Here is a 27198-nt window from a genome sequence, read left to right as displayed (position 1 = left end):
TGTCCCAGGCTAGCCCAGGTTAGAAAGTCGAGGCTTTACGGTCACCCCGAACGATCTGTCGTAAGGGAAGCCAGGCGGGACACAGTACCTTAAGTGTGAAGGAAGCTCCAGTGGGGGCAGTTGTTCCTGGCAGCAGCTGCAAGTCGGTGTTTCGTCCAGAGGAAGAAGAGGTCTTGCCGTGGAGGAAAGATGAAGGTCGTTGCACTGCCAGGGAAGAAACCAGCCGTGGAGTTCTCTGGCGAAAAGGCACTACCCTTCTCTTCGAGGTAGTGGTAAACCGTGGTATTCCGGTTGCCGGGGTGCTTGGCACGGGCAAGGCAGCCACGAGATGCTCCAGGAAGGTGACAAGAAGGCAAAACTGGTTATCCCTACCAGTCAAAGGAAGAAGACTCTCCGGACTGGAGATCTCCTCTGCCGTCGGGAAAAGTGGTGAGACGGTTCAGCAGGGCTCCACCGGTGGTGTCGTCGTTGCAGGTCGGCTCAGCTTCTCCCTCCTCGGATTCTTAGGTCCTGTGGCGACTTCTGAAGTTCCAGTCCTCAAAGCCCTGCTTTTATGCAACACACTCCCATTCACTCAGCCTAGCTGTCAATCAAACATGCTAAGTGGTGAGCCGGCCGTCTCACCACTTGGGCCAATCACACAAGAGTGCGACCTGAGTTACCAAGGTAACTCAGTCCAGGGTGCCTAAACCCCCTCCCACGCCCTCTGTGGTACCCAGACAGAGTGGCACCACTTTTGGAGGCTTCTGTGGAGAAGCCCACCAAAAAGTGGAACAAAGGGCTCGACCTTGGGTTGGAGTCACAGAAGAGAACACAAACGCCATTTTAGAATCGAGTTCTGGCAAAAAATATACCAACCAGTGAATTAATATTAATTAAATAAACCGGCGGTATGTTCGAGGCTATAAGAAATAAATAATTAAAGTTGGTAGCCACGAACAATGGGAAAATCCAATAGAGATATATTCGCGGTCGAATATAAAAAGTAGTATCCACTGCCACCAGCCAAAACTCGATCAGGGGGGACGGAGACGTGCCCCCTCGAACAACAGACCCCGGGGCAATCGAATTGCCCCGACCAGTACGTCCACAATATGATGATTTGTACTGGTTTCTGTTCATAATTTGGGACTAGCAAAGCCAGTGGTGACTTTACATGCCCTGGGAGACAGTAGTCAGTCCCAGGGTATGGAGTCTATGATGGGGGGTCGCTACAACACCCCTGGGTTACGGCGCGGAGGGTGCTGTGTAACCCACATAAAAAAACACATGAGACCCTATGGAGTAAAAGACCCCATAGCGCATAAAACACATGGAAAGTGAAAGGAACACCTCAAATCATTTCTAAGAGTGGGAGCAAAAGAATCTCACTCTTAGTAGGAGAGAAAAAAATAAACCCCCAAAATCCAGCAAAGCTGCTGGGGGACTCACTAGGTTTGGGAAATTAGCCTTGCAGAGAATTCTCCCTAACAGTGTTGCCTTCATCTCATAAAATGCACTAGCCCCCAGGCCTATACCCAATCAATCCTGCCCGTCAGCAGAACTACTGTCTGTTAAAGTACCTATCTCTGCCTCCCGAAATATCACCATCTACCTCGTATACACCTGGCCCTGTATCCACCTGTGAAGACATTACTCTCATCTTCACTAACAATACCACAAATTAACCTTCTAGGGGATTTGAACATTGGTTTTCAGGATGCGGATGATATCAAGGCAACAGCCTTTGCCAACACAATCTCAGAACTAGGCTTTTTGCATCGCATCTCCGAACCTACTCATAAAGAAAGGCAGGGCATTAGACTAGCTAGCCGACTTCAACAGCAACATTAACATCCTCGCCAACACACTCTGCGCCTGGTCAGCCCATCACCTTATCCCATTCACGATAAAGGAACTGAAGAAGTGCAACCATCATAACCTTACCCCATCTTTACGCACAAAGAATAATCGTAACATAACAGTGGAGAAGCTGTTACCCTTACTACAGTCGATCACCATGCCACCACTTGCAAACACTCACACCTCACGGTCCTAGTGGACTTATTCAACCATACATTACTCAATGCCATTAATACCATCGCACCACTAAAACTGTGCAAGGCCAAACCCCATGCGCATCTAAATTCGTGGTTCATCCCACACCTCAGATCGCTACGGAAACCCAAAAGAAATGCAGAATATCTCTGGAAGAGTCATCCCATAGCCTACAATAAAGATACATTTCTAATAGCCTCCCTTAACTACAAAGAGGCAATTCTTCCGACTAAAAAAGAAACTACAATAATCGTATCATCCAAGCCAAACCAAGTACCAAAGAACTATTCAATATACTCAGAGAGCTGGAATCCCCGGCTTCACCACCTGACACCTGTATCAAAGACACCACTTGGTGCACCAATATCCAGAAGCTTGCTACAAGACAAAATAGAATCTAAAAAATGTAGCCTCTCTGCTGTCACAACCCAACCCACCTCATTGGATCCACGCCCTAAAATCTACACCCCCATTCAACTTCTCTCCTCTCACGACTAAAGAGGTAGAGGGAATAATCTCTGAACTAAAACTATCAAAATGTCATGGCGACATCTGCCCCGCTCCCATCATTAAAGAGGCTGCTATGGATCTGGTTCCGTTCATCACTTCCATAATAAACACCTCTTTTGAAACAAGAAAAGTCCGCTGCTATGGATCTGGTTCCGTTCATCACTTCCATAATAAACACCTCTTTTGAAACAAGAAAAGTCCTCAACAACTTAAGACGCATGGGTCCTCCCACTACTAAAGAAACCGACTCTAGACCCCAATATCCCCATCGATTACAGACCAATCACCACGGTCCCATTCATACTGAAAATTCTTGATAGAGCAGACTATCTGCAGATTCAAGAGCATCTAGAAATAAATAACCTTCTTGGCCTTATTCAATCAGGCTTTAGACCCAGAGACGGCACGGAAACTGCCCTGATTGACCTCAAAACTCAAATGGAAGTATTAAAAGAAAGGCAAACTTGCACTCCTCTTACTATTAGATCTGTCTGCTGCATTTGACTTAGTAAATCATAAAGTCCTCTGCAAGCATCTAACTTCAGCAGCTCACTTCTCTGACAAAGCCAATACCTGGATCCAGTCATTCCTGGATAACAGATCAAGGAGAGTCTTTGTACCATCGGCCGCTGCCGAGCCTGCACCAGTCACCTGTGGAGTCCCACAAGGATTGTGCGCGTCTCCCACCTTACACAATGTGTTCACGAAACCTCTGTCGATGACTTGGACTGTCTGGGTGTCACCTACACCAACTATGCGGATGACACCCAAATACTCATCCCCATTACTGGAGACTACGTTACGGACTCTTGGACTCCACTACGGCGTACACTTGTAGCTCGAGATCTAGTACTATAAAAACTAGACTACTGCAACACTCTCTACCTATGAACCAACCAACGGAATTTAAAAAAGATGCAAGTGATACAAAACAACGCCATTAGGTCAGCGTTGAACATCCTTACATCACAACATATCTGAGAAACTAGACTTAACTTGAACTGGTTAGGGGCGTGGCTACGAGAGCCATGTGAGGAGTCGCGTTCTGGAGGAGCTCCAGAGATCCTGAAATTGATCCTCGCTAAAAGCGCATACACAGATGCACATAAGCTCTGGAAAATTATGTGCCCGTCTATGCATGTGGCACACATGCTTGCAGAAACTCTGGAGTTTGCAGAACGCATGGGGACAGAGCTGTGAACCTCGCCAGGGTCGCATGTCCGAGAACGGCGGCACAAAATGGCAGACGGGAGGCACAGACAAAGGAATCAGCTGCCCGGGCGAAGACAGTAAGGGGACAGCAAAGGATATGTCCGGCTGCGAGGCGTAGTGCACAAGCACCCCAGCGCCACATGCACAGGCCCGACAAGCTGGAATTTGAGAGAGTGTTGGAGCGATCCGGACTCGATACATAGTGGGTGAGACCCCCAACCGAACTGCTCCCGAGGCTCGCTCACAGTGGGACACGGCTGCCCACCAAGGCCGTTGAGGCTGCGTGGGATCAGACTCGCTGGGAGGAGCTGCCCGACACTCCTGCCAGGAGGAGCCACAAAGGCCGGGAGGCGAGACAAGGAAGCAGCGGCTAGGAGAGGTGCACGCCCCAACTGAGGTCCGCACCTAGACTGCAGCCACACATCTGAGGCGACCAAGGCCGGTTACAAGGCAGGCACGTCTTGCGGTACACGCAGCTAAATGCATATGCGGCCCCGCCTGGAGAAGTTCGGCCGCAAACTCATGGTTGTGCCGCGCACTGGGGTGAGAGCGCGGCGCCCGAAACAGTAAAATAGCCAAGCAGTGCACATATATCCGAGGCTGCCACTGGGGAGGCCCCGACAGTGCGGCATGGCAGGACAATTAAAGGCGCACTGAAGTCCACAGGAGTGCACGCAGGACAATGCCCCAACAAAGACCTCGGGGCAAAAAAACATAAGGAAGCCGGCAGCAGCTCGCTAAACTGCCCGGCGCACGGGAGATGAGCTGTGGGCACAACCTGTGCATAACTTGCGTCGGGGACTGGCTGGAGCCTGTTCCCAACAACAACTGGACAGAAGGTGAGGTCACAGGAGCCGGATGAAGCGGGCATCCCCAAGTCCATGAGAGGGGGGAAAAGGACGAGGCGTGAGGCGCACCTAGCGGAAAGCACACCATACAAACACGCAAGCAGCAACAGCGACCAGACGGCACTCACTGCCGGAGAGTGACAGACCCATGGCAACATCCAGATAGGCCCACGAGCACTTCGGGGCGCTGATAAAGACAGGGTCCACCAGAAGTCGGGGCACACTGACGGCAAGTAACAATTGCAAAAAAAGTACGTGGGAGGACGCAACCCACTCCAGACACAGTGCTAACAGACTACAGGAACCCTCATTCTAGCCCTTTCAAGGTTTCATTGCTGATTGTGGAGTGACTCGGAGGAGGTAAAGACCATACTCCGGGGCCCAAGCATAAGCCTGCATAGCAATATCAAGATGGCCAACAAACAATTTAAAACAAAGGGCAAACAACCCACGCTTGAAGAATACGCAAGAACACCGCGTACGGCAGAAGGGGCCAGGAGCAAGGAGAGCACCCCCACCGCAGGCACTGAGGCCGCAAGCAAAGATCAGCAGATCCTGGAAGCAATTGCGGACTTGAAAATTGCATGGGAAACTAAATTGGAATCGGCTATGGTTGAACTGAAGGCGGCACTGGAGGTAAAAGTAGGGGCAGTACAGGAAGAGGTGAATCTCCTCCGGCAGGATGTTAGAGCGCTAGCAGAACGTACAGGGGACCTGGTAAAAGAGGTGGCCCCGAACACAGCAGAATGTGTGTCTCACAAATCGGAGATCCACATCCTGGAACAACACGTGGGCAATTTAGAAAACCAGGCAGAGGAAGCGGAGGGACGCGCCCGGAGGAATAACATATGCATCGTGGGATTACCGGAAGGAGCAGAGGGACCCAACCCCACGAGTTTATCGAAACAATGCCTGAACTATAGGGAACGAAAATAAATCCTAGAGCATTTCCGGAAGGGAGGAACGATACAAAGGGCATCGGCAAACATAACGGCATACCCGGACTACACATTGCTGGTACAAAGATGACGCATGAACTACGGTGCAGTGAAAAGAAGACTGCGTGAAGCGGGGTATAAGTACATGTTAATATATCCGGCGAAACTGAAGGTGTTCCACAAAAACAGAGCATTGTTCTTTGACACTCCGGAGGATGCGTCAGAGTGGCTTGACACACAGAGCTGCCCACCGGAATCAGGTATCCAGAAGGAAGACGATGCAGATAAGTAAAATGGAGACTGTGGCACCTATGGTGTCGCAGTCATAGACACTGGGACTAGAATATAGCCAGGGCAAAGACTGTTGAAGCAGGGCGACCAGGGCTGCATAAATATGGTCCTTTGAGCACGAGAATTTATTGCAAGGTGTAGGAGCCTAACGGAACCAGCTCTCCCACCCCCACAAATAGACCAGTTAGGTTACCGGTAGATCGGTGACACCCTGCTGGGTTCCTGCTCTTGGCACACCAAGGTAGGACCAAATGCGGGGGAGCATGAGATCCAGGGATGGAGCTGGGCACCAGTTGGGGAAGGGCAGGGAGGAGGGAGGGGTGGGAATGTGTGCAGTGAGCATAGTTGGGGTAGAGGGAGAGGGGGGGGTTAGTTGGGGAGTCAATGTTGATATTGGGAGGGGTACGAGCCCACATTCATGCCAAATAGGACCAGAGAGGATAACAGAGGGAGGGAGGTGTGACAAACCACGCACTGGCGACGGGAAGTCTTACAGTAGTCACCTGGAACGTGAGAGGCCTCAATATTACCTGAAGAGGAATAAAGTAATGATGTACTTGAGAAGGCTGAAAGTGGACATAGCATTACTACAGGAAACCCACCTGACTAAAGAGAAACTAGAGGTGGTTAAAAAAAAGTGGAGAGGGACCACCACGGGAGCGACATTCTGCTTACGCAAGGGGGGTGGTCACCTGGGTGGCACCTCATGTACCGTTTCAGATGCTTCAGGCCACGGCAGACCCAGAGGGAAGGATGATAGTGGTACGAGGGATGCTGGAAAACAGAACTGAGCATTATAAATTCATATGCCCCCAACCAAGATACTGCGGCCTATTTCAGGGCCTTATACGGTAAAATTAGCCCCCTACTGGGCGGCGCGATTCTATGGGGAGGGGATTTCAAATGCACGTTGTACCCCAAAATGGATAGGTCAGATAGTAAAATAGGGCCTGTAATGCTTTCCCCTGCCGCGAAAGCATTACAGGCCCTGCTGAGAGAATTTGGTCTAGAGGATATCTGTTGACAACAACACCCAAAGGACAGGCATTATTCACACTACTCTGCCCCACACAACCTGTATACGAGATTGGATTATATGTTTGTTGCCTCGGAACTTGTAGGGGAAATGACAGGCTCGGAATACAAGGCGAGAATACTATCAGACCACTCCCCCCTGGTCTTGGAGTGGAGACACCAACCCCCTAGAGCGAGATTCTCGACATGGAGGCTCAGAGCTGAGGCCCTGCAGGACTCAGTATTCCGAGAGGATTTAAGGGAGGCGATCATAGAGTATTTTGACACTAACACAGGAAGCGTGCAGTCAGAGGGAACCTTATGTGAGGCGTTTAAAGTGGTAGTACGAAGCACGTTCATATCCAAATCCAGAGGGCTCCAAGGGGGCATAGAGCGAGAGCTACAGGAGACAGAGAAGGAACTGGAAGAGATGATGCAGAGGGGGGGCACCTCACAGGAGGAAGCCGAACAGATGAATTCACTACAACAAACCAGTAGGGAGCACTGGGACAGATTATGTAAATTAAACTATAAAAAATATACCGAAAGGCAACATGCGGGGGGAGAGAAACCGTGAAGGCTGCTAGCCTGGCTATATAAAAATGAGACACCGAGACCAGTGGTCAGAGAGATAAAGGGAGAAGAAGGCCAGACCTGGGACACCCAAGAGGGAGTTGACGAGGGATTCCTTAGATTCTACAAACGCCTCTATGAGGACAAGGGGGAAGAGATGGGGCGGGAGATTCAGGAAACACTGGAAGACATAGGGTTACCCAAATTAAATGATGAAGAACGGGAGAATCTAGACGCCCCAATTACACTAGAGGAACTAGAGATAATGGTTCAGCACCTACCCACGTGTAAGGCTCCGGGTCGGACGGGCTCCCTAGTGAGTTTTACAAAACATAAGCAGGAAGTACTCCCTACACTACTCGCCATGCTAAATGAAGCGTTTGAAAGGGGAAGGTTGCCAGAGTCTGAGGGAGGCGGTGATTATTCCGCTCCTAAAATCGGGCAAGCCTAGCACGGATTGTGGGTCATATAGACCCCTATCCATGCTGAACCAACATAGCAAAATCCTCACAGCAGCGTTGGCAAACAGACTCAAACGGGTAATTGGCAAACTTATACACCCCGATCAAACAGGCTACGTTCCAGGCAGGAACATAACTGATAACCACATGAAACTCCACGACATCATAGAACAGAGAGAGAAGGACCCTGCGAAATGGCAATAGTCTCGCTGGATGCAAAAAAAGCCTTCGACTGAGGTGGCCGTGGTTGTTGGCGGCCCTGAAAGAATACGGGATGGGTCCAGGGTATTTGAGGTGGGTCAGGATGGTATACAGCTCCCCGATTGCAAGGGTCAAAACGGGCGCGATAATCTCAGACAAATGGCAACTCAGTAGGGGCACTAGACAGGGCTGCCCCTGGTCGCCCATGCTTTATATTCTTGCATTAGAACCATTGGCAATCTGTCTCAGACAACAGTACGGGGAGATAGGGATCCACACGAAGGGGGGAAAGCACCCAATATCTGTTACGCTCACCTGGTATCCACAGGGACGCCACCCAGCCGGGTTACTCACTGGTATGCTTCTCAGCTTTGCCCTGATGTGGTCTGGGGGGAAGGTTCTGCCTTGTGGTAGAATTAAGCGTGCTCTCCAGCCTGCCTTCTTTGCAGGGGCGCGTTGTCTTTCATGGGCGAGTGCGGTCCAGTTACTTCACGGACGCCGGCCCGTTTGATATTGTTCAGGTAGGTTTTATTGCTGTTCTTTAGTTTTGTTGCTATCCTGCATGCCTTTCTTTGTTTAAAATGTCTTTTTTTTCTCCCTTAGGTATGCAGAGCGAACTGGCTTGGTTGAGCCCCGCTGGTAAATGTTGGCGCATTAAGAGCGCTATGATGCGGTAAGTAAGCGCTATGCGCAGCGCTGCAAAGTCTTGCCTTTGCTAACCTGTGTTTTCCTTCCTTGTAGGTCGCGGTGTTCTTCAGCACGAGTGGAATGTCCGGAGTGGTGCCAGCCGAGAGGCGACCAGCCAGGTAAGTCTTTTGAGCAGTTCGCAATTTGTAAATGTCTCTACTGCTTTCTTTAATGTTGCCTCTATCTTCCTCTTTCAGGTCGTTCTGTCCGGGAGGCGTGCAGATTTGAGGAAGCTGTTCTCAGTAGCTGCGAGTGTTTAAAGATGAAGACTGCAGATGAGATGCTGCTGCTAATGATGTTCCTTTTGAATCCTTGCAGGTTCTGCTTCACCGAGGGAATAGCTGGACACAGTGAGCGTCACTTTGCAAGCTGCAAAGTAACGCAAAGCGTGTTTTCTTGCTCGGGTGTGGTTTAAATAGCCCCAATAAAATAGTCCAGGAAAAGTAGTCCCTAGGCTACCACACCCAAAACACTAGACTGCATAGCTTGGTTCTTATGAACCAAGCTATGTGGATGCCTCCATGTTGGCTGACAATAAAAGTAGTTCCCAAGCACATTGTTTATTCCCCATGAGGGCTTTTCAAGAGGATGCCAGGCTCTAGAGGCCTGAGTCCTGACTCCACCTGGCCAATGGATTTGCCAGAGGGGGTTTTGGGCGAGGGTTGTGACAGCATCATTGTACGCCGACGATATGCTGTTGTATCTGCGCTTCCCAGAAGAAAACCTACAGTATGTCCTGGAGGTGATGGAACGCTATCAAGTCAAGCATGTTCCCTCTGGGCAGATACAGGGGGGCCCCGCATGGCAACCTACCGGTTTTGCCGATACCCTGGCAGACCAGGACATTTAGATATTTAGGGATTAATATATACCACACGGCTGCAGATGAATACAAATACAACACAGAAAGGGCAGTGGAAGGCATCAAGAATAGTATGGGGTTCTGGTCCAAGCTCCCCCTGGCCATGGTGGGAAGGGCGGCTTTGATTAAGATGGTGGTTCTGCCCAGGCTGCTACATTTCTTCACGAACATCCCATACATGCTCCCAAACGCTTTTTCATGAAACTCCACAGCTTATGCAGGGGCTTCATATGGCATAACTCTAGGAACAGGGTAGCCCTTTGGAAGTTGCAAAACTTGTGTGATAAGGGGGGCATAAACCTGCCGAACTTCGAAATATATTACCTGGCAGGACAGCTCCAGTATGTGGCCAGATGGTTGTCCGAGGAAGAAACGGCCATAGCAAGGCTATTGAGCAAGGATACGGCCCCCTTTTTTCTAAGAGAGGTGGTATGGCTACCTAAACCAGAGATGCAAGGAAGTGCATGATTGTTTGAACTGGGCTGGAAAATATGGAGTAGGGCATGCCAAATAGTGGGAAACCCGACCCCATGCTCCTTGCAGGTGCCGCTAGTGGCGCTATGCAGTGAGGACATGCAAATGATAAAAGGTATTTGCAAATACTGGGAGCCGATGTGCCTCGTGACCCTCGGAGACATATGGCAAGAGGGGGAGGTACTAGATTGCCAGAGGATAATGGAGGACACCGGGGTCCATAGAGGTCAATATATCACATACACAAGAATCATCAAACGATCGTGTGAAAGGTGGCCTGAGGTAGAGCTAGCGGAACAACCCGATAAAGTCATTGAGACGATGTACGATATCTCGGTGGGGGGGCATGAAATATCCCGCATATATGAACTATTGATGTCTAGGGTGGCAAGGAGGTGCTCCAACTGAGGCGGGACTGGGAGGAGGAGGTGGGAGAACCTATGCAAGATGGGCAATGGGACAGGGCTCAAAGGTATCATAAGAAGGTGTCCCGTAACGCGAAGCTACAGCAGATCCAGTTATACGTCACCCACAGGGCATACATGACCCCTAGCAAAATTGCCAGGTTTGGAGGCCCAGAGATACAGAAATGCCCATGGTGTGGGGAGGTGGACACTGGGATGCTACACATGTTCTGGGCATGTCCGGAGGTGGGCAGATTCTGGACGGAGGTCGAGCTACGTCTGTCCCAAAAAGGGATTATGATGGAGGTGGAGTCAGTATGGGCATGCATGCTGGGGGGTTTCGCCAGACCACGCAACCCGAAGCACATTAGTAAGATGAAAGATCTGGCCTACATCTTGGCCAAGCGGAGAATTGCAATGGGCTGGAAAGCAGCCCAAAGACCCAAAATAGAGATGTGGTGGGCTGATCTCCTGAAGTAGGCAGAAGCAGAGACGGCAATCTGGTATGAAGCAATCAGTAGGGGAGGGGAGGAGGAAGCGGGACCCTGATAGCATGGAGACAACTGGTGGCCACGATGGCAGGACCATCCCATGCTGAACTCAGTGAAGATGACATGCTTGGGAACAATGAGGGAGACAAACCCTGAGGAACGAAATCGGTGGTATTGAAGTGGGGGCTTGAGTTAAGGGGGCAGGAGGGGGGAGCACTGCGAAGCATAACGTGTTTACAATGACGTGTAACATATATATGTGTATGTCCAAAATGTTGGTAAAGTTTGGTGTGTTTATAAAATAATAAAAATTGTTTAAAAAAAAAAACTTGAATTGGTTCATGGTCAAGCAAAGGATCTCATTCAAATCCCTGTCACTCGCACACAAGTGACTCGTGAACCTAGCGCCTAGATATCTGACCAACAACTTCTTATGCAACACTTCTCATCGCCCCACCAGATCTGAAAACGCACATTGCCTCAAAATCCCTAGGTTCAAGTTGCTGGAGGTAGCAGCTTTCCAGTCCTCACAGCGAAATTGTGGAACACCCTACCCACACACTTAAGAATAGAACCTTCCTACCATGTATTCAGGAGAAATGTAAAATTGTGGCTCTTCGCCGAAGAGATTTAGACATTTCCTGTTTTATGCCTATCCACAAGTTAAAACCTGTTATATTCAGCTAATAATGTCTGTAATGTCTAACTGTGCAACTTCGATATGACACTTGTAAATATGTAACTTTGTCATTGTATATTATGTAACCTATGTATATGGAAGAAATGCGCTCAGATGCCTCCGGGCTTGGAGCGCTATACAAATAAATAAAATACAAATGTTAATCTTCGTCAATTTGATTACAAACCCTTTTTCTATAACCTTCACTAGCCTTTTTGGAGTTGGGGTTGATAGGATGCCATATGTGGGCCTGAGGTGCCAATGTCTTTTTCGGCGAGGTTGTGGCCCTTAAAGAATTAGCCATTGCTATCTTCTGCACACCATGATTCTTTTACACTGGCATTTACGTGGTCTGTGTGGGAATGCAGTGCACCTGTTAGTAGCACTGTAGGAGATCATCATGAGTGGGACCAGCAAGCTTCACTGACTGTGCACGTTTATGTCCGCCCCTTAAGTAGAAGTCTTATTTGATTTGATCTCACCAGCATTGGCCTCCGGCTCCAACACCATTTCGACTTCCAGCTCTGTCACCTCCTTCCATGGTACAGATTGTTCAGAGGATTGTACTTCATCAGCTTATATGGTATATGCTTCCAAGTATTTCTACTTCCTACTTCTCAGTGTCATAGCCTTTAATCTTTTAAATCCTGGGATGGGCCACCTTCATTGTCTTGCAGAAGACGGTTATAGAAATGATGCACCTCCACACATGGAAACCAATCATTGCACGCACAGCAGAATTTAAAAGGAACCTTTTACATGAGCGGCAGCCATTGATAAAACATGACATCTTAAATTAACAAGATATTTACTGCATATTCTCATACTATTTGCCCCGTCACCATCACTGAGTGTGCATTTGATTTTTAGTTCTACTCTAACCCAGTAGTCTTCAAACTGGGGGTCCCGAAGGATGTTCAGGGGGTTAATGGGGGGTAGACTATTTAAAAAGGGAATTAGATGGCTGTTTTCAACATATCAAGAGTATTAAAAAGTGACAGCTTTTAATAGAAAGTATAACAATCTGCTTATATTTTAAATAGCCTGGGCCCCCCAGACAAGGGAGAGGTGTGACCCCTATGCAGGGGGCCCAAAAACAATATATTTACTCAAGGGAGGCTTGGCATGAAAAGGTTTGAATACCACTGCTCTAACCACTTTTAAAAAAAAATTTAAAAAATGTATTGCCAATAGTTGAGATAAATCAACTTTACAACCATTTATCATCAAACTTTTAACATAAAATTCATTTAAAATCAAAGAATTTTTCCTTTAAGATTTACCCTTTTCTACTTATAACATAAAAAACATCTGTGTGAAGAAATTAAAACTAATATTAAATGAGAAGAGATATTTTAAAATAAAGAAAACAAGGAGGAACAAAGAAGAGGGAAGAGGAAAGAAAGGAAAAAGGAGAAAAGGAGGAGAACGGAAGAACAGCAAAATTTTCGTACATGTATTCATTCTCTCTTGAACATTTTATTTCACACATTTTTTTTCCATGTTGTTACTTATCGTGTATCTTCATTTAATTCAGGTTATTTAAGAAACAAAGGACTCCCAATCTCAAACGAGTAGACAGCCCACCAATAATCGTTCTCCACAGGTTATTCAGCATTAGATCTACATAATCTTTTACAGATGGTTGTAGAAATGTAACTCTTTCATTGTGCAGCTTAGTACATTCTACTAGTAAATGATATAAAGTCTCTGTTTGTGTTACTATCTTGCAAAAGCGGCAAGAGTGTTCAACAGCTGTAATCATTTTTCGTCTCAGTAATACTTTTTGGGTTGGCCATAGATTAAATCTTAAAATTCATTCCTATGCTGTGGTGATGACTTTATCAGATATTGTTCAGCAATACTGTATTTTTTGTGTGCGAACACTGTCCCATCAAAATCTTTGTAACGCAGGCATGTAGCTCGATTGTTAGACCAGTCCCACTGAAATAACTTAGTTTTAACTTAATTTGGATTTTCTAATAGTGATTTCAGTGAAACATCAGCATAGGCTAATGCATTCATTACCTCTTTCCGCCAATTTACCGTAAACTTGTCTTCTGAGCGTGTTATGTGTTGTGCAAGAATGCTTATGAGCATATTTGATTTATTTGCTAAAATGCATTTCCTACATAAGGAAATTAAGTGCCATAAGTATCGTGCAAACATGGATATCAACCCCAGCTCATTTCTGATTAACGCGATTGGTACACAATTTGGTAAACCGAGCAATTTTTACCAGAATTTGGATTCAAATCTACACCATATTTTTTCTTGCAAAATTGGCATTGTTTCGGCACCATACAACAAAACGGGAGTTACTTTTTGTCAGAAGTAAGTTAGCACAGGAAGAATAGAAAACTTGCCATATCTCGCTTGAATAATCTTAGACTGGGAAATTGTCATGTCAAGTTTGCTGTTCCAGTTAGACAGTTGTGCTTCATTCTTAGATCCTGCAATTACACTCCTAAATATGTGTATTGTTGTATACATTCTAGTTTTTCATTTTGTATGGTCCATTTGATGTTAATATTTTTCTTTACAGAGGGATTATATACCATTACCTTTGTCTTGTCCAGATTAACTGTTAGTACATTCTCAGTTACATAAGTGGATAGAGTATCTAACAATTTTTGTAGTCCTATGGGTGTTTTCGACAATAATACAAGATCATCAACGTACACCAAAGCTGGTATTTTCTTGCTTGACAATTTAGGAGCATCCGATATAATATCAGCAAAAATCTTACATATATCTGCTAGAAAAAAGCTGAACAAGGCGGAGGCAAGGATGCACTCTTGTCGAAGTCCTCTATAAATCTTAATAGGAGTTGACAATAGACCTTCTAGGTTTAGTCAGATTTGAATGCTTGTCTCAGAATACAAGGCATTTATCAGAGCAATAATGTAAGGAGGGCAATTTTCATGTATTCGTTTTTTGATCAACAATTCTCGTGAAACTGAATCGTATGCAGTGTGAAAATCTACACATACTATTTATAGGGGCTGCCTTGTAGCGCTGTGCTGTTGTATTAATGATGTTATTGTTAGTAGGTTCACTAAGGTTCCCAATCCTGCTACAAATCCTGTCTGACATGGATCTCTCTTGGCGTTATCTATAGCCCATTCATTAAAGTCTCTTAGGATGAACCTGGCGAAAATTTTCCCAGGAACATCTAAAAGAGCAATCGGTCTGTAGTTGGAAGCACATGACCGATTGCCCTTTTTAAAAATTGGTACTATAATAGATTTCCGCAAGGTTTCTGGGATCTTACCCGAACTTAGAATTGAAGAGAAGATGTTATAAAGGATTTTTGCCCACAGTTCAGGATGTTCTTTAAGCATATGATTGCTTAACCCATCAGGTCCAGGTGCTTTTGATGTGCTGGATTTACGTATGAAATCTAGAATCTGAGATCTGTAGTTCTTCTATACTGTCTAACAGTTTTATAATTATCTGGTTTTCTGATCCTGTTCTAGAATATATATCTTTATAATGTGTTACCCAGTCAGATTCCAACACACCATTAATTTGCACCGGCAATTCGCTGGATCGATTCGCGATGTTCAAAAGGGTCCACGTTTCAGATATGTTTTTAGAGGCACTGGCAGTTAACATTTCTTCGCCCTGATTTTGGTAGAGCCAAGCTTTCTGTGTTTTGATCCAGTTTTTATACTTGTTTTTAAAGATTTGATGACATTAAATCTTATATCAAGTGGTAAGAACATGGCCAATTTCTTTTCTTTCCGTAGCTTCATTTAACGTTCTTGGATCTTTTTGTAAAATATATATTTCGAAGCATAATGATTTTGTGCACTAATACCAGGGATTACTTTATATACTTGTAAAGAGAAAATATAAGAATCTATTAGCCAGCCAGTTCTTCTTATACTTTTTGAAATGTCTTTATTGAGATTTCTAAACTAGAGGTATTCCATCTGATACTAGTTGTAGAGTTGTTAATTATTAATTCTGGTGTATACCTCGTGGTTCTATCATCTATGTTCTGGCTTCTATCATTCCAAAAAGCAGTGAGCATCTCATGGTCACTATGAGTTTGGTGTAGTACTTCAAAATCAGTTACTTGGCTAAAGGTTTTAATATCGACATACATATAATCAATTGTTGACTTACTCATTACTCTACACCATGTGTGCTGTGGAGGTGTATCACTTTTGAACGATCCATTCAACATAAAGAGATTACGGGCTTTCATGATGTTTTCCCATCTAATGCATGCAACATTTTTCTTTGATACCATAGAGGAAAGGCAATGCAAATTCAGGTCTCCCGCAATCAGTATGTTTGTCACATTTTTTGTCAAAGATATTATATTTAGCAGATCTTCGAGGTCGTTAAAAGATTTTGTGTCTGCTATACCCATGGGTTTACGGTATATGTTAATCGCTGCGATGATACCATGTGTGTGCGTTATATTGACCCTCTGAAGGAAAGAGTTCGGTGTTTCCCATGATTTTAAAGCTAGACCTTCCCCACTTTTGACCGTCACTAACATCCACGGTCTACCCTTTGTTTTAATTGCAGGAGACAACAGAATTTCATAGGCATTCCACACTGGTGTTGTTGACAACCAGATTTCTTGTATCATTACTATGCTATAATGCATTAAGTTTGTGCAATCATTCAATAAATGTAAGTGCCCACAGGTATTCCAGCTGGCAATGGAATATTGTTTCACACTCCACTCTTCAGCTAGTTATGAAGAGGTTCTAAGGATTTGTGAGGTGGATGTGACATTTTGCTGTATTTCTTTTGTTAAATTATGTAGTTGTTGGCGCTTGTCTATTTCATATAGATTCATCAGTTGGGGGGGCTAGCCATATTTTGTATCTTATTCAGATCACGCTTGATTTCATCATCATAGTTGGCAGGATCGATAGCTAAAAGAAAGCACAGAGCGAATAACTCCAACCGGGCTTACCACACAACATTTCGAACAACATTCGAGGTAATCCACAATCTGACCATTGAGAGACATTCATCATTCAGAAATTCTACTTGAGCTACATCACTAGAAGTGATGTCACTCAAACATGGTAGCTGAAACAAGATAGCCATTAAACTGGTTCTACACATATTGTATTGTGGGAAGGGCTCTGCTTGACATTTTAAGATAAAACGATGATGCGTGTTCGGATTCAATTTGTATCGAGAGTCTTTGCAGGAAGGTATTCTTGACTATTGTTTTTTTTGTTTTACTCATTTGAGTTCAATCAGAGTACAAGTCAGCCATTCCCATATACGTATCTGGTCTTTTTTGGTTACCATTTACTCTTATCTCTCTGGTTAACCCTACTTGGTTAGATTGAAAGTATTTATCCATTACTTTATAGATTTCTGTTTGAAGTTTTTCGGGGATGTGCTCTGTATTTGTTGACATCTTACTCGTTAATGGGGGTATCACTAGGTTTCTCTCCCAGTTTTATATGCATACTATTCAGCAGATGAGATGATTGCAATGCTTTGGTGTCCACTTTGGGTTGTGTTAGAGTTGGCAAGGGTAGATTTTCCAATCTTAAGTCAGTATCATCAATTACTGTTATTACAGCTTGTTTGGATACAGGGTTCACATCTTTAAGTTTCATGAATTAGTCTATAGATCTCCTTATCTCCGCCCTTACTTCTTTAATGATTTCATTAGAGTATGGCGATCTATTGTCATCACTTTTGCCAATGCCTATGCTGTCCGGGACTAGGGTTGGATTGTTTTTAATTATTTGCCCATTGTTCTGTGACTGTTGACTACTCATATTGGTTTCTGGTATCACCTCTTCTTGTCTATGTTCCACGATTGCTGACGGAATCTGAGTTTGGTTCGGTTTCTCGATCATGGAAATGATATTGTTTAGGGGTGAGTAATCCTCATTTCTATTAGTCTTTTTAATCAGGCCTTCCTGTCTCAGTTTTGTTAACTGCTTATGCCTAATGGAGGCTCTATTGTCTACTCTGGCACCAATAGGCTTAAAAGACTTTAACTGTTGGATGAAATGTTTTACATTAGGTCTCTTCTTGTAAGTAATTTTTCTTAAGGTTTTTATTTTGTGCCTCGATTTGTCAGGACTGTCTTCTGTTTTACCAATTTGCTCACTTATTTGTTTTCCAAATATGTTATACAGAGAACCTGCTTTAAGATTTATAGCTGATTCAGCTAACATATTTTTTGGTTCAGCAGCATGTTCTTTCTCATCTTCCTGTGTTGCCGGACGTATAATATCTTTAAAGCAGGGAATAGCTTTGGGCTGTAAATCAGATACTGGGCTAGGTTTATTTTCTTTGTTCAGTAAAGAGTTGGTAATATTTTGTTTACTTGGACAGGGATCTACTTTAAAGTGCGCCCTCTCCGTGTCATTTTTAGCTTCCCAAACTTTTATCCATCGTAAAATGCCATTGATTTTTCTTTCTTGTTTCTTTATTTTTACTTCTAGTGTATCGAATAATTTAGATATAGTCATTATGGCCGTATTCATTGCTTTCAAAGTGATGTCTAGTAAGGCATCACTCTTTTTAGTAGCGTCACGGTACGTTGAAATAACGGAAGAACTACGGGTTGCAGCGATTTTTCACGGCGTGGGACGCGCGAAAGATCTGGATTCTTCCATTGATTCGTTAGCTGAATGATCAAATAGACTCAGTGATTGGTAGAGGCTTATTTCAGCTTCAGCCATCGATGTGTCATTTGTGGTGTACCTTCTACAGGTTTGTTTTCAGCTTCAGGTACATTTTTAATTGGTGTTTGGGCTTTGTCTGATGTTTCCTCCTCTGTGTCATGTATTAACCCAGTTTTGTTTGCATTTTCTAATTCTTCCGTGGGCTCTTTAGGGTCACATGTAGATACTGGTGTTTCGGGTAGTTTTATAACATCATCCTGTGGGACTATGTTCACTAGCCTCAGCTCATTTTACACGTCAATGATTTCAGACATTATTTGTGTGTCAGATATGGTGGAGTTGGATATTGAGATCACATTAACATCTTGCAATTCAGAAAACATTCCATTATTACAAGTAGGACTATTCAAACAAATAGCAAGGGTACGCAATGTACAAAACTCACAGATGTCACCAAAAGCCTGTCTCTTGTCCGGGATTACAATTGGACACCTGCTGATTTTTCTTTCATCTGCAATCGTCGGGGACGGCTTTGGAGGTAAGGGTTGAAGCATAAGTGACGCGTGTGTAATCATCACGCTCCGAGGCATTCCCGTTTTCAGTGTCTAAGGTTTGCTTTTTCCTGTCATCGTGATGCTTCACTGGGACAAGAAGGATGGTAAAATAAAAGGTCCCTCTAATGCTCAGACTCAAATATAAGATTTTGATGTCACCAAGGGAAGAAAAGTAAGTAACGCTGTATTACCCCGTGCTATAAGCTGATCAGTGTAACAGCGTAAAAGCGTAACAGCGACTTGAGAAGCGACTTGCTGAAAGCGCGCGCGCAAACGTGCGCTCTCGTTCCTTTTGAAGGATCTTGGGCAAAAGTGGGCGTGGCCTCACCTAAAGTAATGGAAACTGTGATTTAGCCTTCACAATTAAATAAAAAGTTGGCTATATTATATTACTTGGTATCAGGTGCTTTGTCTATGTATTAATCATACCAATATTGTCCTTCTTGGAAAAAAGGTTCAACGTTCCACAATAATCCACAGTGAGTCGTGTAGCCTCTCTCCAGCATAACAGCGACTTGAGAAGCAACGTAACCACTTCATAATTTGTGACGAAGAGATTAAGAATTACTTGGATGAGAATAAATAAGATCCTTTGGAATCTAAATGAATTAAGGCCAACAAGTGTAATTTTTCCTACATTATATACATTTCAATGCCCATGTTTAATGCATCGTGGCAACCCATGTTTCGCTCTTTAGAGTTTCCTCATGGTTTATGAATATTGGATTGGTCACATTACAGTAAATAAAATACGGGCATTAAATTAACAGCTCGGAGGGGGGTGCCATATGGCCTCACAGCCAATCAGGTTGCTCAGAATGTGGTCATTACCTCATGCTATTGCCCATATTCTGAGCTCACTGAGCAGCGAGAGGCCGTCATCTTACCCAGAGGTACAACTCCACTCTCGACCCCACTCCCAGCAAGGACAAACTCCTCTGAAGCCTCCACCCCATCCCTGCAACAACCCCTTCCAAACCACCACCCAATCCCTGCAACACCACACTTACCTGGGCCACAGTGCCCGTCCTGCCCTGCCTCTCAGTCAATTGCCATCATGGAAAGGGAGAAGAGACCATGTGTAGTTTGTTTTCCCTTGTCCATGGCAACTATTTTGTTTTGTAGTTTTTTGGTTGAGAAATGGCATTCACACGGTTTCTCAACTTTAAAAACAATTAGAATATTACAAAGAATGCCGGGTTGTCAATAGCGATAAGCCCCTCGATTGAGGGGCAGGCGGCATTACCGAATCTGGTAATGCCCTGAGTGTCACGTTAACTTAGGCACAAGGGCATTACCTGACCCGGTAATGACCTCCATCTCGGGAGATTATTGCTTAAGTAAATAACTATACAATCATATTAAAAGAAACACGAGTCAAGAAGACAGCATCTAAAACAAAATTTGTCTGAGTATGTGCATATACTTTAAATCCAATTAATCTTAAGGAGTTGGCATTAAAACAGCACAAAACTATGAACCCACCAAATGCTTACAGATTTCAGAATAAGCACTACGATAAATGCAACTTGCATTTAATGTATTCTGACACATGTCTTAAAAGCTGTCTTGACACATGACTATTTTAATGATTGTAAAATTATCCACTTTATTGTTACTACATTATTCACTGTAAGGTTCCCATTCCCATGTTAAGACCTGGGGAATTTCTAAAGAGCACAACGGGTTTACAGTGGTATGGAGCACTGCGTAGTGTATATATCTGTAATACATGGCTCCCATTACTAAGACACCCGTCGATACGTAACATAATAATTTGGGCTGTTGACTCGATGGCAGACTATGCAAAACATGTGAATCTAAAAAAGATTAACAAACGTGGTATTATGCAATGTGACATCCCTTTCTCCCAGTAGTCAAATCTGGCACACCTGCTGGCGACATGCACAGCAGACTGCTTAGTTTTGCCTTACCATTGATCTGGCCCTAGTTGAAAGGTAGAGGAAGCTATCATTTCCCAATGTAAACACATTCAGATTTTTAGAAAACATCTGCAATGATAATATTCTGCCTTTTTGCCTTAGTATTCATTTTAGTTTTGACAAAAATGAAGCTTTCACTGGGGAGTGGGTTCAGAGCCTTACCTCTCCCAGGGATTTCTCCTTTATGTTCTTGAGTTTCAGAATTTTCTTGAATGCCATTGTCAGGATAGCACCACGAAGTCTTGTACTGGTCCGGTAATTCAAAGCCCAGGTGAGTGCCAGGGACCAGGACCGCGCGATTTCCGTCAAAAGCAAGCCAAACACTAAGAGCAAACTGTGGGGGAGATTGGGCTCACTCTGCTGGGTGTACTCCAGGAGACGTTTCACAACGAACGCCTAACAGGAAGAAAGGCAGACTGCGTGAGAAACCCCCAAGTAGCCTTCATGTAACTATCCAACACTTTGTGATGTTAAGACAGGAAAAAGAATTAGTTGGAGAAACATGTTAAATCCATTATACCCAAGTATTAACCTCAGAAGAACAACTGCTGCTATACCTGGTGAAACAGCAGAGAACAAACACCCTCTACAAGGAAGTATTTAACCCTTTCCTTCTGTAACCTAGACAAAAGTGCTTATACTGCAATATATTCCAAGTAGAGTAATCAACTGACCCACCAACCTACCCAGCCAACCCTACTCTCTTGCCCCAAAACAAGATTCAATTATAATAAATATATACGGTGAACGCGTCTTTTAAGTAACATAAAAATTGGTTGCACAGATCTGCAACAGTAATTTGTTATCAGCTAGAGGAATTAAAACAATTAAATGAAGGCAATAGTGTACGCAGGAGCGCCGCACTTGAATACATTTATTCAGAGAGCATTTTAAATAGATTGACATTATCAATTAAGAGGATTCAACGTGCTTATTTGATAAAAAGAACAAAGTACCTACAGTTGTACGCAAAGAAGATTGAGAAGGGCATTTTGCAAAACAATCCTGAAAATAAATATGAGCAGTTTAATAATACATAAAAAATTACATAAGGAGAAAATAAAACATGTGGGAGAAACCACCATCATCCCACCCCTCAAACCTGCAACAAACCCAGAACCCAAGCCCCAAAGAGCACACCCAGAAACTGATCACCAGCCAAGTTACCTTGCTCATCTCCAATTTCGAATACCATTTTCCAGAAACTGTGTAGCCCCACCCTTGCCCCCGCCATGGTGGCCTACGTTTATGACTTCAATGGCCTGCAGGAGATGCAGCAAAGCGCACATTAGAAAGAGCGCAAATGGGTTAGCAAACAGAAAATACCAAGAGCGTAGGCAAAGCATGCGTTTATTAAATATTAAAAATATATTTAAAAAAAAATACCATCTTGAAAGAAGTCGACTTCCAGGAAGCCTGGGTACAGAAGGAGCAGCAGCTGGGATGCCGAAAGAACAAATTGAGGCCTACCATTATTCTATGAGTTGAGAAGCGCGCAAAAAAAGGGAGGTTTGGTCGTGGAACGCAAGCATCACCTACTATGCAATGCAGAATGAGCCCAACAAGGCAGCAACACAAGATTCCTGATGCCAACTTTGCTTGTTTGCTGTTGAAGTGAAACACAGTAAGTGTAGAAATGCTTTCTTCAGGCACCGCCATTTATTATTAACTCTTTAAACTTTTCAATCCTTCTGCAAGTAATGAAACTCAGGACACATTTGTGATCTGCCCCAAAAAAAGAATTTCAGAAATGATCGAAATCGTGAGGAGAGAAAAGAGTAGCCAAGGGAGCTTCAGATTGGTCAGAGCGTTCAGACACATCCGCCTTTTCAAGTCCAGCAACATTTTCAAGCAGAATGTCTTCTGTCGGGAATGCGACCAACACTGCTTTGCTCCCTCAGCCTGTGATTTTACTAAAGGCTGCAGAACTGATACTCCAAAGCAAAACCATTACCATCGGACTAAAGAACTGCAAACTCCATTTAAGAAGGAAAAAACACGCTTTGTGTTTCGGGATGGCAACTGGCGAAGTCAGGGAGGTCTTGACAGGCTAACCAGCTCCTCTCCTGATTTTCATTTGTCGGAGCGTCGGAGTCATCGTGACAACACGTTTAACCAGTGATCTTGTTTCGTGGTGTTCTGTTATTCCACTTTATTTGCCCGCCCACGCCTGCAGTGTGCAGTTTACAAATAGATGCCGCAGCAATGTTTTTGTTTCAATCCGTCAGGCCTAAAAGCTGTCAGTAAAAGGAAGAAAATAGCAAGGGGGTTCCTATGTTCCCCTCACGTGCTTTCCCACAGCAGTGTGAAAAAGTGAAAACGTTCATATTCAAGAAAAAAAAGATATCTGGTAAGGCTGATCAAGTAAGAATGGACAAAATCTTCAGGTTAAATTATTTAGAAAAAGGACCTTTATGTCATAACATTACATTGCATTATGCTAAATTTTGAAATTAAAGAACATTTAAAAACTAGAACGGTTATCTTTTGAAAAAAGGTTTTAGAAAATAAAATTATAAAAAAGCAGAAATAAGATACATTTTAGCAGTGGTTTCTCTCGTCTCTTGTAAGCATTCCTGTTTAGTAATATTCTCCTTACCTTTGAACGAAACTTGTGGATGATCCTGTGAAGTGGGACCTGCTCAATCAGACCGCAGAATACAGCCGTCCTGAAAATTCTAAAGAACAGCTTCTGTCATTGGTCCCACTACAGAGCAATGGCCCCATCCAGCTCCGCAGCCACACACCATCTCCAGCCCAACCAGGTTTTCGGATCCAGTCTCTTAAAGCATGTGTGCACACGCAGACACGAGCAAGACACACATGCTGCTAACATGGATAAATGGGAAACTTGGAAACACCCACCTCCTATTAGCACCCAAATACCCCCTAATCCCCCCAAAAAACATTTTAAAAAAGTTATAATTCATCAAACGTGTGCAGCGGGTTAACCGATTTAAGCGTGAATGCCTAATGCCTTGGAAATTAGGATTTTTAAAACACCAAACATCCACCCTGTATTGCATGGCACAAGAGTTGTCCTCTTCTCTGTTCTTACGCTGTCTCAACACAAAAGCTTGCTTCACCCTTATGTTCCCCAGTGAAGCACTTAACACAGGACAATCAACTGAACCGTCTTAACAGCAATAATATGTGAATAAGGACCAATCACTTCTGCCTGGTAGCCTATTTACTAAACTCTCATAAGGTCTAGCCTCTGTGTCCTGTGGCTGAGGCAAACTATAATAGTTTTAAATAGTTCCCGCTCAAGACGAATTGTATGAAGAAGCATGAAGGCCAGATCGGTGATTGGTGCATGGGGGAATATGTGGAGAGAATTACTTGAGCAGAAAACCTAGCACTGTAAGCAATAAATCTACCATTATCTTGAATACATTTCTACAAAAGTAATACCACCATTTCAAGAGCATGACAAAAAGAGTGGGAGACACTGAAGCATTTTAAACGACAAGCAGGAAAGGAAGGACTGTAAAAAACACTGCATATTCGGAAAATAAGATCTTGAAATCAACAAATGTTCAAAAGTATCAAGTTTGGGCAAGGTGGCAACTCTGTACATCTCATTAGCACGACTGACACACTCCTATGCTGCCAACCTGCCCCTAAACAAATAGACCTTGACCAACATTATTTTTCTTTTCTTTGAACGCACTAAATAACATAACAGATCCTAATTTGCAGCTTTAAAGTCCTAGGAATCTGGAGTTTTAGTGACGTAAGTGACAAATATATGGCTAATACCACTTACAAACAAAATCAAAGATCCATCCAACGTTTCCTGTCTACTCACATTAAGTTCAAAATGTGCTGGTTTTTCTGGTATGTAGAAAAACATTGTAAAGAATCAGACACTCTCTGTGGTCAAAACAATGTTGCTGAGCAATACTATTGTGCTGGAATCTGCAATAACTGTCATCTGAACATATTCAAATACTATCCTGGCAGGTATTATTCAAGTCAAATACTTCACATTCAAAATGTCTGTATTTCAGACTGAACACCAATCAAACTACACCTGGGGACAGATTACCAACATGAAATACATTATTCCTGACCAAGAAAGTGGTTACATCAAGGATCAGGTTACATACAAACTATCTATAGGTTGATACATAGTTTAGTCCCAAATATTCTAAGAGGACACTATCTGAACCACCACATTGAAACACCTTCAAACGTTTCATCTAAATGAACACATATCAGTATACCAGTGTCTGCTAGACATAAAGGAGCAACAGGTTATACCACATAAACCAGTTTGCCAAGTTTAGGAATTGATGGGGGGAGTAAAAATAATTGCTCTCTCCCTATCCAGCCATGTTTGTATATCTAGATTTGTATGCCTTAAGAACTCAGAGGGGAAACCCAATGGCTAGCTCGGACCTGTACAGAATGCATTCACCAGAATATGGAGAATCTCTTGCTGCCTTTGTTGACAACTGAGTGTGCAGAACATTCAGATAGGGTCAAGATCAGCCATCTCACCAATATGTCTATGAAGTTCTCTCCTGCAGAAATCAATATTTCTTAGAATGTGTCCTTTGTGTCCAAACAAGAAAGATTCTTAACCAACGAGACTGTTTTGCTTCTAAGTATGGATCAACTAAAATCCAAAAGCCAAGACAATAACTAACCTATCCATAACTACTTCTGGGAGTGCGATTGTCCATCTCCATATTCAAAACATTTCTCAACCTCCAGTATATTCATCTTCATTTTACATGCTGACCAGTTTAACATAGGCTGCTATACCCTGAAGAAAATAGACAGCACTGCTGCTGAGGGTCAAAATATTGCACAGTAATGTGCCTCTTCTGCTCCTAAAGGCAGGTCTCCCGATTGTTGCACTTCAGACAAAGTCGCTCATCAAAAAATAGGTTTTGTCGTACACATTCTGATGTTTTGCCCTATATATTTTAATGGGTGAGGTAACATGTCTTTGTTTAATCCCCAATGACACTCTTGAACGTTGACATTGTTTGACAATAGTGAGTGTTGCTTAGACTTTTCACAAGACCTATCAGATCGTACCCGAGATATTTTGTCACAACCTCATTGAAAGGACTTTCCGTGAAGAGGATGCAAAGCATAGCATTTTTTAGTCTTAGCACCCAATAGAAAACAGGTTTTCGCCATAATTCTGTTAATTCTTGGATTTCTGATTTAGGCTAGCTGAACGGGATACATACAGATCTGTGCATAGAAACATCTGGGACAATGATCAAAAAGATGGCAGAGCACGTCAGAGTTACACTTGTCCCTGCCCTGCATGCATGGTGGGTTTTAAATAGTGGAGATAGCGACATTGATCTATATCACAATCTCCTCTTGGTTCAGAGGTCTAGGCAAAGGACAATCTCACAGTACTATACTTGGAGCTGTCCATTATACTATGTAAGGATTAATGAATCATTAAGTTAGGGATGTTTATGCTTCCACTAAACTTTAAACTAGAAAAGAAACGTGAAGTGACCAGACGGTGGCATTTACCGCTTTTAAAAAGCATACTTAAAAATTGAAATTGGAGAAGGAAGTTAAGCTCAGTGCGCAGATCCCAAAGTTCTCATTGAAAGTCCATAAGACAAAGTATAAATTTGGCTTAAAGTCCCAATTTATTGGTCTCTGAACAGCCGACACGTGTTTTCACCTTTCAGGTTGTTTTCAAGGCTGTACATTAATCAAAAAATGATATATTCATGTATTAAGGTAAGAGACCATGAACAAAAATTAATAGAACATAATGAAAAACATGAAAAAAGAATAACATACCAGTATTCAATACATGGTTGAAGCCAATGGAAAAAACACAATAATGATCCAAAATGAAACAGAAAGAAAATCAAAATTAGTATGAGCTAATTGAGCATGGTTGTTATCAAAAAGAGAAAGAAAAGATAGAAAAGTATTGCACTCTTGATGATAATGCGCATGTGGGAAGTTGCAACATACCGTGCTTCCAAAGTCGTGATGAGCAGATTAATGTATGAAGCAAGAATTTGTAGCCTAAAAACAATGATGAAATAACCCTTAATAGTGTGTACACTACTGTTGAAAATGGTATTAAAGGTAACTTATAAGTAAATGCACAATGCAATGTAAATGATGGCATCGGATGGGTCACTGAAGCCATTTCTCAGTATCTTGATAACATTTTCCAACCTTTTGTCATAAAAATGAGTACCTACATTAGGGACAGTACAGAAGTTTTACAATATCTGCAAACTGTTGTATGGCAACCCTCCTTTCGTCTGGCCACCCTTGATGTTGCAGCCTTCTACTCTAACATCAAGCATGATTTAGCCATTCAGGCAATTGATTACATCTTTTGCAATACATAAGCATCTTATCATTGTCACATACAAATGGTTA

At 43.5% G+C, this 27198-nt stretch overlaps 1 protein-coding gene across 5 annotated transcripts in view; it reads right to left on the bottom strand.

Moving 5' to 3' along the window:
* The window catches only part of ABCC5 (ATP binding cassette subfamily C member 5), a 2124586-nt gene that overhangs the window by 1627150 nt on the left and 470238 nt on the right, over positions 1-27198 (bottom strand). For 3 of the 5 annotated variants that reach the window (XM_069618835.1, XM_069618838.1, XM_069618836.1), the window contains exons 6-7: positions 21769-21813; positions 20971-21204 (exon numbers count right to left, since the gene is read on the bottom strand). In XM_069618835.1, coding sequence (XP_069474936.1) covers positions 20971-21204; positions 21769-21813 — 279 coding nt within the window. Of the gene's footprint in view, positions 1-20970; positions 21205-21764; positions 26399-27198 lie in introns of those variants that run through there. The other 2 variants (XM_069618839.1, XM_069618837.1) reach the window with 2 other exon arrangements.

This window comes from Ambystoma mexicanum, chromosome 10, assembly GCF_040938575.1.
Source record: "Ambystoma mexicanum isolate Mex_15411 chromosome 10, UKY_AmexF1_1, whole genome shotgun sequence".
NCBI classification, from domain to species: domain Eukaryota; kingdom Metazoa; phylum Chordata; class Amphibia; order Caudata; family Ambystomatidae; genus Ambystoma; species Ambystoma mexicanum.
The sequence above is the reverse complement of the archived record's forward strand: the minus strand, read 5'-3'. Positions and strand labels throughout refer to the sequence as shown.